The 16,444-nt window shown below is 40.7% G+C and overlaps 1 protein-coding gene across 3 annotated transcripts in view; it reads right to left on the bottom strand.

Annotated features, from left to right (window-relative positions):
- The window catches only part of ACOT9 (acyl-CoA thioesterase 9), a 38,384-nt gene extending 21,940 nt beyond the window's left edge, over positions 1-16,444 (bottom strand). Inside the window, exons 1-4 of one of the 3 annotated variants that reach the window (XM_050936645.1) lie at positions 16,315-16,444; positions 13,209-13,297; positions 7,897-7,923; positions 2,816-2,861 (exon numbers count right to left, since the gene is read on the bottom strand). In XM_050936645.1, the coding sequence (XP_050792602.1) occupies positions 2,816-2,861; positions 7,897-7,923; positions 13,209-13,297; positions 16,315-16,328 (176 nt within the window). In that variant the 5' untranslated portion in view covers positions 16,329-16,444. Of the gene's footprint in view, positions 1-2,815; positions 2,862-7,896; positions 7,924-13,208; positions 13,298-16,314 lie in introns of those variants that run through there. The other 2 variants (XM_050936646.1, XM_050936647.1) reach the window with 2 other exon arrangements.

The raw sequence follows: 16,444 nt of genomic DNA, 5'->3' as shown, positions 1-16,444 counted from the left end.
AGAGTTAAATAAAAATATATGTCCAATCCTGAATGATGCAAGGCTGTTTTAAAAAACCCTGTACTGCTTTAAAAAACACTTTATTTCAAATGCTTTATTTTAAGGAAACATAATTTAACCTAAATGATTTTTGTACAGATTCTTATGGCTCACATTTACTATAGCCCAACTCTTCCAACGTAAAAAAAAAAAAAAAATTGATCTGTTAAACTTACTAGGTTCTGATTATCACTTTACAATCTGCCTTGGAGTAAGGAGACCAGAGAGGGAACTATGACTCCATTGCTATTCCCTTCTCAGTTCTTCTCCCTACACCCCACCAGCACTTTGTTCCAAGAGAAAAGTAACCTGCCAGTGTTCTGCACCAACAGCAGTTTACTTTCCTGCCATACCAGCTCACCTGTGCTGGCCAGCACATTGACAGAAGGTGAAAACCAAATCTATCCATTCCCCAATCCATCTATGCAGAAAAAGGCACACTGCTCCTGCAGAGGGTGCTCTCCCCACAACGAGGTCATCCATGAGGCATATAGCCTGTACAGGGGAATAAGGAGACACCTCATCCCACCTTACTTCCCTGCAGAGATGCAGATGGCAAATAAAACTCTTGCTCTAAACATCACTCCTTACATGAGCCTCAGAAGTTCCCTCCCTTTAAAAGTGCAACCTAACTTTAGAAATCATATATTTTATAACTCTTCTAAAGTCAATACTAAATCTATATAACAAATGGGTATTAAATCTGTTAAACCTAAGAGAGTTCAAATATAATGCTGAAGATATTCTCTAAAACACTAACCTGTTTCTTGGACCAGGCACAGCAAACTTTTTTTTTTTTTTAAACTCTCACAATGGCTCTATACCACTCACATATGTGCAGCATGATCTTTTGTACATGTTATAATACAGTATTATGCGCCATTGTGCATAGCGGAGTTGGTCCCAAGTTTTCTAACAAAAGTTTGGGGGTGGGGTTTTTTTGACTGAAAAATGCTGTTTCAAATGCAAAACCTCTGTTTTCCAGTGGAGGGGGGCGAGGGGAAGAGAGAGAGAGAGCGCGCGCAAGAGAGCTTCCCCCCCCCCCCCACCAAAACCCATTTTGAAATGTTTTCAAAAAATACTAAAAGATAGAACATTTTAATCAAAGAAACCAAAAATTTCACACAATATTTTGAGGGAAATAAAAACTTTCACTGCTTTAACAATACTGTGAAATGTTATTTATTTTTCAACCAGCTCGAGTGCATATCAGAGTTCAAAGAGCGGAGAAGAAGTTACAGTTCCTACACCAAAAGGTCTACATTCTAAGTTACACAGCTGTACAGACATGGAAGACACCAGATTGCTAAGTGAAGATGCTCTATTCTTTAGTTTCTGTGGATTTATCTCTAGGTTGGACTATCAGTGAAACGTTCCAGGGAAGAGGCAAAGTTTTAAAGGAGAGGTCTAAATGAAATTGATAGTTACAGGTACAAATTCAACACAGTCCATAAACCTGTAGGAATTGAACAAGAGATCCAATTATATTCTGTTCTCCACCCTATTCCTACATTGCACTTTTAATAGACATATTAAAATCTCCTTTGAAGTCAATGGCAAAACTCCTATTGTCTTCAAGGAAGCCAGGCTTTCACCCCTAAAAGTTTTAGAAAAATTCACTTTCATCTACATAGATGAAAATATTAGGGGTTATGCTGTCTATAGTATATTATAAGGAAATACTATTCCTCAAAACCATCAATATTTTTAAATACCGCAGTACTATTCCTAAAATATTACACAAATAATCCATCCATGTATCAACTGCTAGGTGACAAACATTCGCAGAAAGGAAACCTTGTATTTCTGAATTAGCTAAACATAGGATCAAGCACAATCATCTAATACTATAACAGGTTTCCTCCAAAATGGTCCAACCCCATATCACTCATTATAAAAGCCATGTGTAGACTTTTCACATCAGCAAAATTGATACAAACAGCCATTAAGTAGAGCAGAATCTCGAATGTGTTCTGTGGTCCAGTACATGCAGCCCTAGGGTTAGACATACAAGAATCTTAAAACCCGATCCAACTCTCATTGAAGTCAATGTGTTTCTATTGACTTCGACATGTTGAATCACATCTGTAATCTGGATTATATAAATATATTTAGTTATATATACACACATACAACAGCACAATAGAGTCGATGTAAACGGTCTATCAATTTTTACAGTTCATTGGGTAAGAAGAGTGTTCATAATCTCAAAAATATTATAAACCCTACACGTACACACAAGATAGATGAATCTCAATGTAAAATGGCACTGATTTCCACAAGAGATTCATGAACCATGAATCACCATTACAACCACGTTGTAATTTCATACAACAAAACTTAGGGTAGATCTACACTGCAATCAATGGGTATAATTGCAGTTCACGTAACCATACCTTAGCTAGCTTAATCTGGCTAGTATGGTAGCAGAGCAGTGAAGATGAGATGGCATGTGCTTCAGAGTGGGCTGTACAAGCCTGCCCAGAACGCTGGGTAATTATTTACACAGCAAGCCAGCACTTAAGCATGCAGTGCTGTACCTTCACTGTTCTGGTCCCAAAGCTAGCTTGGGCATGTCTACACGAGCTGCCACCTCAAACTTTAGCCACTAATTCAGAATTCAAAAGTCTTCAGTTTTCATTGTTTTCTCCAGCCTCAGCCAGGTGTTTTCCCACAGGTTAGTTGTATAATGCTGTTAATCTCCATTGCTGTGAAAGTGAGCTCTCTCAAGGGTATAGGAAATGAAAGAAAAAAAATACATTCATGTACACTGTACCTCCAGTTGGTAGAAGCTCCCACTATAGCCCTCAATCTGCTTCGCACTGAAATAAAATCAAAGCAAATCAGTTAAGTGACAAAGGTGAAGTTGCCTGGTGCTAAAAGGTGCAATCTTCATCCCAAGAACAGGAAGATCAAGCAAAGTCATTCAAAAAGCGGCTTGAAAACTAGATATTGTCGGCCAAATTCACTGCTGGTTTTATTAGGTATATCATGATCTTGAGATGAGTTAACAAGACTCTCCACAGTTTAATAACGTAATTAACCTGGATTCTTTTTATCTTAATAACATGATTCTGTAACCAGTTGTGTACAGCAAGAACCAAGAGAAAATGCCTTCAGAAGATTTACTAATGCAAATGCAAAAGTTGTTAGAATGCTGAATAACTGAAAAAATGTGGCAGATCAACATCAACCTGGGAATCAGAATATGGGGCCATTTCAGCCTAAATACAAATAAATCCTGGCTAATTCACAGACTGACAAGAGGTAAAACAAACCCAAAAGGGAACAGTGCAGCTGAAGAAAAAAGGAAAATTTCTCTTTTTTAATCAATAATTTCCAAACAAGGACAGGCAGGATCAAGTATACTGGCTTTCACAAGCAGAGACTTGTCTCCCTTTATGTAGAAATGCAGCTCTTAGCTGGGCTTACACCAGGGCAGCAGTGCGTCCGAGGGACGTGCTGGCCGCCGCTTCCCGCAGCCTCCATTGTCCTGAGACTGCAGACAGCGCCAGTGGAAGCCACGATCAGCCGAACCTGCGGACACGGCAGGTAAACAAACCGGCCCAGCCAAAGTGCCAAAGGTTGCCTATTCCTGGCTTATACACAGGCAGTCAATAGTAGTTCTACCATTGCCTGCACCAGTGAAACAGCTCCAGCATCTGTGCGAGGATGTGAGATTTCTTTAAATTTTGGGTGAAGAGGCAGATTTATGGTTCTGTTCTTTTCTCATTTGGGACTGCCAAGTTAATGCTAGGTCTACTCAAATCTACAGATTCTACACTGCGAGTTTCAGTTTAGTATATGCACGGTGTGGTCAGTGCCTGAACTCATCCAGCAATAGTTCATAAAATTTCAGACAGACAATGACATGAAGCAGTTTACACAAGCAGGGCAACCTTGCCTCCTTATCAAGATTATTAGAAGGAAGAGAGAGAGAGAATTTTAAATTATGAAGACAGAATTAAGGACACATCAGGGAACAGCTACATAAACAACACTAGCAAGACACAGATTCAGCCAATGATAGCACAGCAGCGGATCCTTCACATTTTTTATATAAGGCAAATTAAAATTATTACACAGTCTTGCTTTGCACATTCCAAACTGAACACTCGAGCTATTTGTATTAACAATTATCAAAAGTATATTTCAGATTAAGGAAAATTCCATGACTAATTTTACACCAATACACCTTAACCAAAATAAATGCTTAAAAATTAACTAAATTAAATTAAGCCTCATCAGTGGCCTCTTTATATAAGAGCTACTCCACTGAACTCAATTAAATTCCACTCATGGAGCCAGCAGTGAACTTGCCCTAATATCCATTAGAGTAAAGCAGCATTAGAACGAACACCATCACAGCATCTACAACCATTTTTGTACTATTGTGCAAACTGAAAGAAAAATACATGTTTTTGCCTAGAATTTCTGTATCTTGATTTGAAGAGGAAGTTGTAGCCATTTCTAATTGTAAAGAGAGTGAGGCAATAAACTATTAATGACATAATCCTCAATCTGGAAGATATACATGCGTAAGTAGTCCCGTTCACTTTTGTGCAACTATTCACAGATTTAAAAAACACACAAGTGTTTGTAGGGTAGAAGGTTTAGTACTTTCATTTTGATTACGCAAAATGTAAAAGGAAAATGTGCATAATGAATATTATTAAAATGTGAGCACATCAAATCCAAATTTACAATCCAAAACCAAATCCAATTTACAGATTGAAAACCAAACAGTTTCAGAATTTGTTTAGTGAGTAAATTCTACTATTCATCTACTCCCTTCTTCATTTAACAGGATTTCAAGCAATTAGAAATAACGCTCCTTAAACTTCCATACTTGATTTACTATTTTGTTATATTACACTCTAATTGCTTAACAGTATAGAATATTAGTAAACCATCCATGAAAGCAACTGCTTTATTTGTGACAGAAATGTTATGAGATCACGAATGGGAGAGGAGATTCCTATGAATCCGTGGTTCTCAAACTGGGCCTCACAAAATGTTACAGGGGGTTCTTGGGAAAAAATTCCCTAATGGCGGACAGAACTGTCCATAGGGACCCCGGGCAGCACAGGACCGGCAGCCCGGAGCCCCTGGACTTCCAAGAGCTAAGCAGATCAAAGCAATCATATCTATCACATTGAGGAGATTTAAACTTCATAACTCCTTATAAGAAATGAAAAAGGAGGTGGATATTTTTTGCTGTCTTTAAAATAAATAGCTAGTATGGTTTTTAAAATTATTACAAAGAACAAGTTTAAGCCTTGTTGTAACATGAGTTGTTTGCCTGGACTGCTCAAGATCTGAATGCTTGTGTAGGAGGAACTCTTTGAGTTGGCTTCTTAAATACCTTTATGCTGTTTCACATCTGATACTCCTTGATGAAACACAGGAGCCTTGTCTTATAACAGGCTTATTCAAAGTGATACAAACTATGAAGGATCAGAGGGGTAGCTGTGTTAGTCTGGATCTGTAAAAGCGGCAAAGAGTTCTGTGGCACCTTAGTCTATAAGGTGCCACACAACTCTGTGCAAGCTATGAAGGGGAGATCTTGGAAGAGTGTTGCCATTCTCATAATGTAATAAAAATACTGTAATGATAAATAATAATAAATGGTATGTAATAAACATGTCATAAAAACCATTTTATATTTCCAAGATCATTGCTTTTTATAATTTATACTCAGGTAAAGGAGAAAATCCCTGGAAATGTTCATTTTTAGAAGGGGATTCGTGAGACCTAACATTTTAGTGAAAGGGGTTCACAGGCTGTTAAAATTTGGGAACCACTGCTATGAGAGTCTACCCATATGACCACGTGGGCCACAATATACAAAAGTTTGAGCATCCCTGCTATAGCATACTAATAAAGTGATGCTGCATCAGTTTCAAACTCTTTGTTACAGCTCCACTGTAACAGTATTCACTCAAACCAGAAAAGGTTTTCTAACCACAAAAAAACCAACACTAAAGCTGTTTAGTATAAATACAAATACAATGAGTTCCTCAGATCAAGAGAGAATATTGTAAACAGCAATGAAAGTGAAAGCAGAGCTGGCTCTACAAGGGATGGTATCAAGATACAGATTTCTTCCAGTTTGAACAGATGGAAATTTAAAGTAGCCTCAGAGACAGCTGGCAGCTAGGAAAACAAACCCTAATGTTTCAGTGCATGTAGAGACTTTTGCACAATGTACAAGAAATAGGCTCTTTGAACACCAGAGTACTGAAAAGAGTTTTCTATCAGCACAGAGAACACTCCCACCGACATAGTTCTGTCTACATCGGTGCTTGGTTCAGTATAACTTATGCTGCTCAGGTGTGTGTATTATTCACACCACAAGTTATACTGAAGTAACCCTGTAGTGTAGACAAGGTCAGAAAGTTTAGGAAGACAGTAAGCCTATCCCTGGAATCAAAAAGAATAAGAAATGCTGCCCTAGAGAATGTGAAGATAATCAGAGGCTAAGACTGTTAACAGTATTTACTGGATGCACTGAAATCTAATTTCCATTAGGAGTGAGAGTAAGCTTGACATTCGTTTCAAGTAAGTTACACAGCAGTATTCCCCAAACAAAGCGCCATATTGTGCCATCATTTTTTAAGCAGACTTTGCTATTGATTTCAGTGAGAGTTGCAGGTACTCAGCACATCTGAAAATCAAAGTTCTTATTTAGATGTCTAACTGAGGCTTTAGGAGTCTAACTTTAGGCAGCCAACTTGGAAAATGTTGGCTTGGGTCTTTCAACAAAAGCAGACTAGAGTTGGTATGTGGCATCTCTTTAAATTATCAACATTGCTTCAAATACCAAGTCAAAGATTTTCAAACTTGAGTCCTTGAAGTTAGGCTGCTAAATCCATATATAAGGCCCTAAATAAATAGCCTGAATTTTCAAGAGTATTGATTGGTTACAATTCCTATTGATTTCATTGGAAGATACAGGCACTCAAAACTTTTCAAAAAAGTCAGGCTGCTTAAATTCCTAAATACGGATATTGGAGTGTGAATTCAGACACCTACGTTGGAAAAACTTATTCCAGGGCTTTCCTGAGTATATTTCTGTTTATACTTTTTGAGCCAAATCCTGCAATCTCTACTTAGGTAAAGTTCTTATTTATGTCAATGGGAGATTTACATGTATAAGAACTGCAGGATCTGTGCCTTAAAATATAAATGGCTTTGTTACCTGCAGATTTTTTAAAAATGCAAGTGATCTATAGTGCCGGCACTACCATTTAGGCAGCCTAGGCAATCGCCTAGGGCGCCAGGATTATTGAGGGGGCAGCATTTTGCCGGGGGGGGGAGGGCGGCAGGCGGCTTTGGTGGAGCTGCCGCAGTCATGCCTGTGGAGAGTCTGTTGGTCCGTGGCTCCGTGGAGCTGTCGCAGTCATGCCTGCGGACAGTCGGCTGCTCCCACGGCTCCGGTGGACCTCCCGCAGGCATGCCTGCGGCAGCTCCATCAGAGCTGTGGACCAACAGACCCTCCGCAGGCATGCCTGCGGGAGCTCCACCGGAGTTGCGGGATCAGCGCGGGGGGCGGCGAAATGGCCGTGCGCCTAGGGCGCGAGTAACCCTGGCGCCGGTCCTGGTGATCTAGCATGCCCTTACATCAATCAGCACATTGTATATGTGTCCTGTGACAATATTTCTACCAGTGAGATTGGAACCACTCACATATCACAATTAACAGTTTTAATGACCACAGGGATGACTTGTGAAAGCTGACAGAGAAAAATATTAGTTTGCATTTTTCATGAATCCTCAAGTAAAGTTAGATAGTAGCAAGACAGGCTTGAAGCAGTTCTGTAAATATTAAAATGCATGCTGATTACCACCACACACCATTATTCACATGAATGGGTAAGTGTCCTGTGGAGGGGAAAAAACAAGTTAGATAGTCAATAGCACCATAAAACAAGGAAAAAGAGTACACTTCCAGTCACGGGTTGTCTGGTTATTTTTCCCCTTCAAATTTCACTTTCACATGCACATTAGTATCTAATTGTAGGCAACTTGTCTTCATTCAGTTACATGGTTCATTTTAATATTAATTTTTGTTAAGTACCGGTAATGACAATAGTCCCTTCCTGCCCAGAAGAGTTTACAATCTATGACCATGATCCTGCAAACATTTATGTACATGCTTAACTTAACACATGTGAGCAGCCTCAAGGATCAAGGCCTCAACAGATGTAAACGGGGAAGAAATGATGCAATAAGGAGGTCAGAGAAAGGAATAACAGAGGTTTTTTTTTGTTTTGGGGGGTTTTTTTTGAGAGTTGCAGGGGTTGAGGATGATCTTTGATGTGTTGTTTGGTTCACCTCTTGTGAGGATACAGAAGGAGTGAGTTTAAAAAAAAAACAGAAGGGATTTGAATGGAGGTCAGTGATATGGAAAAAAGTTGGAGTGAGCATCCAGCACTTAGGAGACAGCTTGGAAAAACAGATTAAAACAATGAATGGGAATGAAAGAAGGACAAGTTATTTATATGTAGCAATGGAAGTCTGTATGGTGTTTTTACAGGCAAACAAAGTTACAGGTTTAGAGTAGAACCTCACTAAGCAGTAACTGCTCCCCATTTCTCAGAAAATAACCAATAACAGAGTGCCCCTAGAAGCTTTTACAAAAATGTACTGTACTGTACTACTAGTTGGTACTGTTATAGCTATAGCTAAATCTAAAATTACAATCACAATAAATGAACCAAGTACAATTTTCATTAAATACAACATGCGGTATCCTGCTTTTCTTCCCCTCCTCCTCACCCTTCAGTTATGTTTGCTCATTTACTAACTCAGATCTCCAACATTCAGTAAATCACAAGTAGTAACCCAGTCATTAGTAAGAGAGTTTCTATTTAGAGAATGACTGAAGGATTAGATAGTATCAGAATCTCAGAGGAATTATGTGTGTCCCATTTCAGTCCCTTTGTTCTATTTTAATGTACATGTTAAAAAATAAGAATGGCCATACTGGATCAGACCAATGATCCATCTGGCCCAATATCCTGTCTTCCAACAATGGCCAGTGCCAGATGCTTCAGAGGGTATGAAGAAAACTGGGCAATGTATCAAGTGATCCATCCCATTGTCCACTCTCAGCTTCTAGCAATCAGAAATTTACGGACACCAGAGCATGGAGTTGTGTCCCTAACCATCTTGGCTAATAACCACTGATGGATCTATCCTCCTTGAGCATATCTAATTCTTTTTTTAGTCCAGTTATACTTTTGGCCTTCACCATAGCCACTGGAAACAAATTCCACAAGTTGACTGTGCTTTATGTGAAGAGGTAGTTCCTTTTATTTTAAACCTGCTATTGATTTCATTGGGTGACCCTGGATTCTTGTTATGTGAAGGGGTAATAACACTTCCTTCTTCACTTTCTCCACATCGTTCATGATTTTAATAGACCTCTAGCATATCTCCCTTTAGTTGTCTCTTTTCTAAATTGAACAGTCCCAGTCTTTTTAATCTCTCTTCATATGGAAGCTTAATCCTTAATCATTTTTGTTGCCCTTCTCTGGATTCTTCCAATTCCAACATGTCTTTTTTAGATGGAGAAAACAGAACTGCACACAGTGTTCAAGGTGTGGGCATCCCCTTGATTTATTTAGGGGCATTAAGATATTTTCTTATCACCTCTCTCTTTCCTAATTGTTTCTAATATTGTTAGCTTTTTTTTATATTATATCACATCACACACACACACACCCGCTGCACATTGAGCAGATCGTTTCAGAGAACTAGCCACAAGCACTCAAGCAAGAGATCTTGGAGTCAAACAGTTAATTAAGACTCCTAGACAAATTGGAGGATTGAGCCAAAAGAAATCTAATGAGGTTCAACAAGGACAAGTGCAGAGTCCTGCACTTATGAAGGAAGAATCCCATTCACCGCTACAGGCTGGGGACTGACTGGCTGGCTAAGCGGCAGTTCTGCAGAAAACGACCTAGGGATTACAGTGGATGAGAAGTTGGATATGAGTCAACAGTGAGCCCTTGTTGCCAAGAAGGCTAACGGTATATTTGGCTGCATTAGTGGGAGCATTGACAGCAGATCGAGGGAAGTGATTATTTCCCTCTATTCGGAACTGGTGAGGCCATATCTGAAGTATTGCATCCAGGTCCCTCCCCCACCTCCACCCCAAAAGGATGTGGACAAATTGGAGAGAGTCTAGAAGAGAGCAATGGAAATTATTAGAGGGCTGAGGCACATGACTTATGAGGAGAGGCTGAGGGAACTGGGCTTATTTAGTCTACAGACAAGAAGAGTGAGGGGGGAATTTGATAGCAGCGTTCAACAAGCTGAAAGGGAGTTCCAAAGAGGATGGAGCTCAGCTGTTCCCAGTGGTGGCAGGTGACAGAACAAGGAGCAGTCGTCTCAAGTTGCAGTGGGGGAGGTCTAGGTTGGATATTAGGAAAAACTATTTCACTAGGAGGGTGGTAAAGCACAGGAATGGGTTACCTAGGGAGGTGGTGGTGGAATCTCCCTCCTTAGAGGTTTTTAAGGCCCGGCTTGACAAAGCCCTGGATGATGTAGTTGACTTCCTGAGGTCTCTTCCAACCTTAATCTTCTATGATTTTGTATGAATAGTTGGAATTATGTTTTCCAATGTGAATTACTTTGGATTTATCAACACTGAATTTCATCTGCCTTTTTTTGCCCAAGGTGGGTAAGGTAATATCTTTTACTGGACAACTTCTGTTGGTGAGAGAGACAAGGTTTTGAAACACACATGCCCAATCACCCAGCTTTGTGAGATCCCTTTTTAACTCTTCACAGTCAGCTTTGAACTTAACTATTTTGAGTAATTTTGTATTGTCTGCAAACTTTTCCACCTCACTGTTTACCCCTTTTCCAGATCGTTTAGGAATACGTTGAACAGCACTGGTCTCAGTAAAGATAATTTACAGAGCTCCACCACGAAAACTGACCATTTATTCCTAACCTTTGTTTCCTACTTTTTAACCAGTTACTGACCCATGAGAGGACTTTCCCTCTTATCCTATGACTGCCTAGTTTGCTAAAGAGCCTTTGGTGAGGGACTTTATCAAAGGCTTTCTAAAAGTCCAAGTACACTATATCCAGAGATCACCTTTGTCTACATGCTTGTTGTCATCCTCAAAGAATTCTAATAGATTGGAGAGGCATGATTTCCCTTTACAAAAACTGTGTTGACTCTTTGCCAACTTATCGCATTCATCTATGTGTCTGATAATTGTGTTATTTTCAACCAATATTCCTAGTAGTGAAGTTAGGCCTACTAGCCTGTAATTGCCAGGATTGCCTCGAGCCTTTTTTTTTTATTATTATTATTTTTAAATGAGCATTACATTAGCTATTCTCTAGTTGTTTGGTAAAGAGGCTGAGTTAAGAGATAGGTTACACTGCACAGTTAGTAGCCCTGCAGTTTCATATTAGAGTTCCTTCAGAATTTAGGTGAATACCATCTGGTCCTGGTGACTTATTACAGTTTAATTTATCAATTTGTTCCTAAACCATCTCTACTGACACTTCAATCTAGGACAGTTCCTCCAATAAATCATCTAAAAAAAAAATGGATGGGATGTGGGAATCTCCCTCATATGCTTTGCAGTGAAGATAGATGCAAAGAAGTCTTTAGTTTCTCCACAATGGCCTTGTCTTACTTGAATGCTCCTTCAGCACCTCAATCATCCAGTGACCCCACTGATTGTTTGACAGGCTTCCTACTTCTGATGTACTTAAAAAAATATTGCTGTTAGTTTGTGTGTCTTTTTGCTAGTTGCTTTTCAAATTCTTTTTTGGGCTATCTAACTGTAATTATTTGCATTTACTTTAGTTTTAAATTAAAACATTAACACTTCATGTTTCATATTATAAATCTGATTTAAAACAGTATTTTAATATAAAATAATAGTGATATAAATGTTTATAATCCACGGTTCTGATCAGATTAAAGGATTTTCATATATAATTTCTTATGTATAAAAACTCACAGCTTTTCTGGAGGATATTTCAGTTCCATTCCTCACTCGGTCCTCTTCTTGCCCATCCTCCCCTACCATCCGTATGTCCCCATCCTACAGTTCCCCTCCATCCAGAACGCATCCTCAGGGAAAAAGGAAAGGTGCCTTCCCAAAAAACAAACATGAGCTTTCCGCTTTTCCAGGAAAAAAGGACCACGCTGATACCCTGAACTTGTATGCTGCATTCACACAGATTTACCATTAGTTCAACACATGTGCAAGAATTTTACATAAAAGAAACTGTCAGGAACTAGGTCTTAAATAATATGAACTACATGAAGGGATATACTCTTTATAACACATCCATGTCATTCCTTAATGGGAGTTGCATGTGAGTATTAGAACGAAAAGTACAATATACTGTATTTAATGTTAGAGAAGTAGATATTGTTATAAGAAAATGTAAAAAGGGAGCTTTCCTGCTTTCTCTGTGTGTTGTTGACATAGCTTGCAAAGGTTGTAAAGAAATCAGAAAGCTGGTTTGCATCCTATCTACAGTAGATTCTTGGTCTGTGTAGATAACTGGGCAAAGTGAAATGACAATGTGTAATTTTTCTAGGCAAATACAAGCAAGACAGATTAGGAAGGATAAACACTGAACAGAACTAGTCAGCAACTCCAAGGCCATAACAAACAGATATGTAACAATACAACAACAGTTGAAAGAAATAAGGAACACATGAAAGCAATGGTTAAATAAAAGATAGCTAAGGAGGCACCTGTTACTTTTTTTTATTTATTCTGCTAAAACTCTATTAGAAAACATATTTAGAATGGAATGTCTGCGGATTAGGTAGTTTAAATAATTTATGCCCATGCAACGTTACAGGACACAGTATAAAGAATGCGTGTTTAACAAGGGAAGGTGGAGCAGCGCAGGATTTACACCAGATTGGACTAGATGCCAGAAATACCTAGTCCTGGGGCTATTCTCCTAGTAGGCTAACTTACTACATTATCCTACTTTACTTATGCTGTATGCTTGATTAAGGTGGTAATATATTGTCCTAACATTTTATTAATAAAGCATTAAACTAGTTAAGCTTAATAACTGATGAGGACAGTGTTTTTCACCCAACAGTATAAAGGAAAGAATAAAACCCTTTAATGACATGATCTTCCAAAATTCAACCAGTTTATTACCTTCAGACATGTCTGGAGGAGACTGGAAGCCATTAGTCATGGATGTCAGTGCCCTAGCCAGAAGAGAAGGAGCCTTCCCTACAGTGCATCTGTAGATATGAAAAGAATTAAGCATCATTCAAAATTATTGCAGTGAAAACAAATGAGAAATGTACACACTACTTCAGAGACTCATTTCATCATTTTCACAGACTTTTTTTCAGAAGCAACGCAATAGTTTAAACGTATTATAGGTGGAGTTGGCTGAACTGCAAATTGGCATGTGCAGAGAATTAGTAACAAGACAAGCTTGCATTACTTGTATGGTAAAATTATTGGGGAGTTGGAGGGTAGTAAAGGCAAATCAGATATGTTGTTTCCCCAGTGTTTTCATAACATTGTTTGGAAGAAGCTGTCAATGAAGCATATAAACTGTGGCCAAGATTTTCAGAAGTGCCTCATGAACTTAGGTTCCCAATCTGAGGCACCTTAAAGGGGCTTGGTCAGCAGAGACTGCAGTTGGGAGTCAGGAGCCTACATACCTTGGTGGATCTGGGTCTTAATGTCTCTGTGCCTCAATTTATCCATTTGTAAAATAGGTATAGCAACACTTCTAAATCATTTTGGGATACTTGGACAAATCTAATATTTTTACTAAAGTGAACATGAGTTTAAATCATTTAAGGTAATATTAATAGGGAAAATGTAAAATTCACTGAATGAAGATTTTATTTTATTGCAGTAAGACACTAGTTTTAATTCGGAAAAGCAAAACAAACAACAAAGGAGGCTTATTGATATTAGTGAAGATGCTATGTTATTTCAGGTCACTGTCTCACAGAGAGCAAGTTCCTTAACATCAGGGTGGATGCTCAGCACTGAAATAAACTGAAGCTAGGAGTCTAAATACCATTGAGGATCTTGGCTTAAATGACTTCCTTAAGGTTACATACTGAGTCAGCACCAAAGTTGCTAGATTTTTTGAGTCCTGACTTCAAGTTTCATAGTTTGATCACAAAACAACATTACTTTTTCTAATAAACTCATAAGATACATTGTTATTGATCTGTATTTGTATGTTCCCCACATTAATCTCAATAGGCCAGATAGTCCCTAAAGAATCATAGAATATCAGGGTTGGAAGATACCTCAGGAGGTCATCAAGTCCAATGCCCTGCTCAAAGCAGGACTAATCCCCAACTAAATCATCCCAGCCATGACTTCGTCAAGACGGGCCTTAAAAACCTCTAAGGAAGGAGATTCCACCATTTCCTTAGGTAACCCATGCCAGTGCTTCACCACCCTCCTAGTGAAAAAGTTTTTCCCTAATATCCAACCTAAACCTCCCCCACTGCCACTTGAGACCATTACTCCTTGTTCTGTCTGGTAAAATTCTCACAGCAATCCCCTATATTGTCCTGTCAAGGAACAGGGTTTGCCTGTCCCTCAACCTCCTGCAGAAATGGCCAGAGGGTTCACCTCAAAAACAGGTAGGTCTTCAGCATGTATAATAGGGCAGGGCTGTCTACACCACTATGGACCCTGCACCTCTCTAGCTGAGGTAACTAACAGGACAGTAAAAACACTAGAACAATGGTCCCCAAACTGTGGGGCATGCCCTCCTGGGGGGGGGGGGGGGCAGAGGAACATTCAGGGAGGAGAGGGCCTGGCAGGGCCTGGGCCAGTCCCCATGGGGGGCAGGGAAGGAGCACCACCCAGTTCCACTCTGCCGCCAGCTCTTTTCTGGCCCAACCCCTACCTGTGGCCCCGGATCCTAGCTGCACCTCTGCACCCAGCCACTGCCCCAGCTGCTGGCCCCAGCTGATGCCCCAGCCTCGGCCCCTGGTTCCCAGCCAGGCCACAGCTCCAGCCCCAGCCTGGCCACCACCACGGCCCCAGCTCCCAACTAGGCTCCTGGGGGGACATGGACATGGGTAAAGAGGAGGCGAGATGTAAAAAGGCTTGGGGACCACTGCACTAAATCTCATCTGCACTAGGAATTGCCGCAGTGGTAATGGTGGAAACTTTCTTTTAACATCCTCTACTGCAGACATAGCCTTTGACTCCAACGGCCACTTTTATTAGCAGAGCCCCTGGGTGATCTGTTGCTTAACTCACTTGATATTTGTATAGGATTTTAAAGTACAATGGCAAGTACTTTAGGAGGAAAAAGTGTTCTAACATTTAAGATTATATTCTGGCCTCACTGACACTCTGTACAGGCTCAGTCCATTGGCATCAATAGAGTTGCACAGGGTATAAATAAGGGCAGAATTTAGCCCTAAGCATTAGTAGAAAAAGGTTCAAAATCTGCCTGAGTTGTTTGCATTTCAGTTCAAACAGCTTGCATGGATTTAAACATTCCTCTACGGTGTTTTCAACTCAAGTAGTACAGCTTTATGCTAGTCCAGAACTGCAAAATTAAGTTAAATACTGAAAACAACAGTACAACTCTTCAATTTTCATTATCTAAGATGAGTGAAAAGCAAAAATAAAAAAAAAGGGGGGGAGGCAACTACTATTAATAGCAAAAAAAAAAAAAAAACATTTTTCCAAGCTGAATTATTTAGTGAACGATTGTAAAGCAGCTAGTTTAATATCTATGTAGCCTGATTCTCCACTGCCTTGTACACTGTGTCGTTATTTATCAAATGCTGTCGAATCACAATGCAAGAATCAGGTCTGACACCCGGACAGCGCCCATTTACACGAGGTCTACGGAGTAAGGCTCCTTGGGGGATTCTGACAGCCTGTCCGAGCAGCCATGTCAGCGACGATACTGTTGCATCTGGACGTTACAGCCTCGGGGGCGGGGGTGAAATTTACTTTCTGGTTTTTTCACCTGAAGCAGCGCCGGGCAGGCGCGTGCCCTGCGGACCGGAGACCAGGGCCGGGACACGCGCCCGAGCCGTGCCAGTGCGCAGGCAAAGGCGGCTCCCGCCCAAGAGAGCGGAACCCGGGGCCAGCGAGCGGCTGCCGCTCCCCGGCGGCACAACGGCCCCGCCCGGCCGATGGCTGCCCTGGGGCCCCGGCCGCGCTCGGGCCCCTGCCGAGCCCCGGGGCGAGGGGAGCGGCCCGTGGCCCTGGAGCAGCTCGTCCCCCGGCCCGGCCGGGCCCGGCCCCTCACCTGAGCGCCAGCATCCTGCCCCGCGGCGGGACCTTAGTCCTCCAGCACCATAGACACGCAGCAGCGCCCCACAGCCGCCCAGTCCTTCTTTCTGCCTATGGTTCCTGCCTCCTGAGCAGGGGGCGGGGCC

This window comes from Gopherus flavomarginatus, chromosome 1 (genome assembly GCF_025201925.1).
Source record: "Gopherus flavomarginatus isolate rGopFla2 chromosome 1, rGopFla2.mat.asm, whole genome shotgun sequence".
NCBI lineage: Eukaryota > Metazoa > Chordata > Testudines > Testudinidae > Gopherus > Gopherus flavomarginatus.
This window is presented reverse-complemented; position numbering and strand designations above follow the sequence as displayed.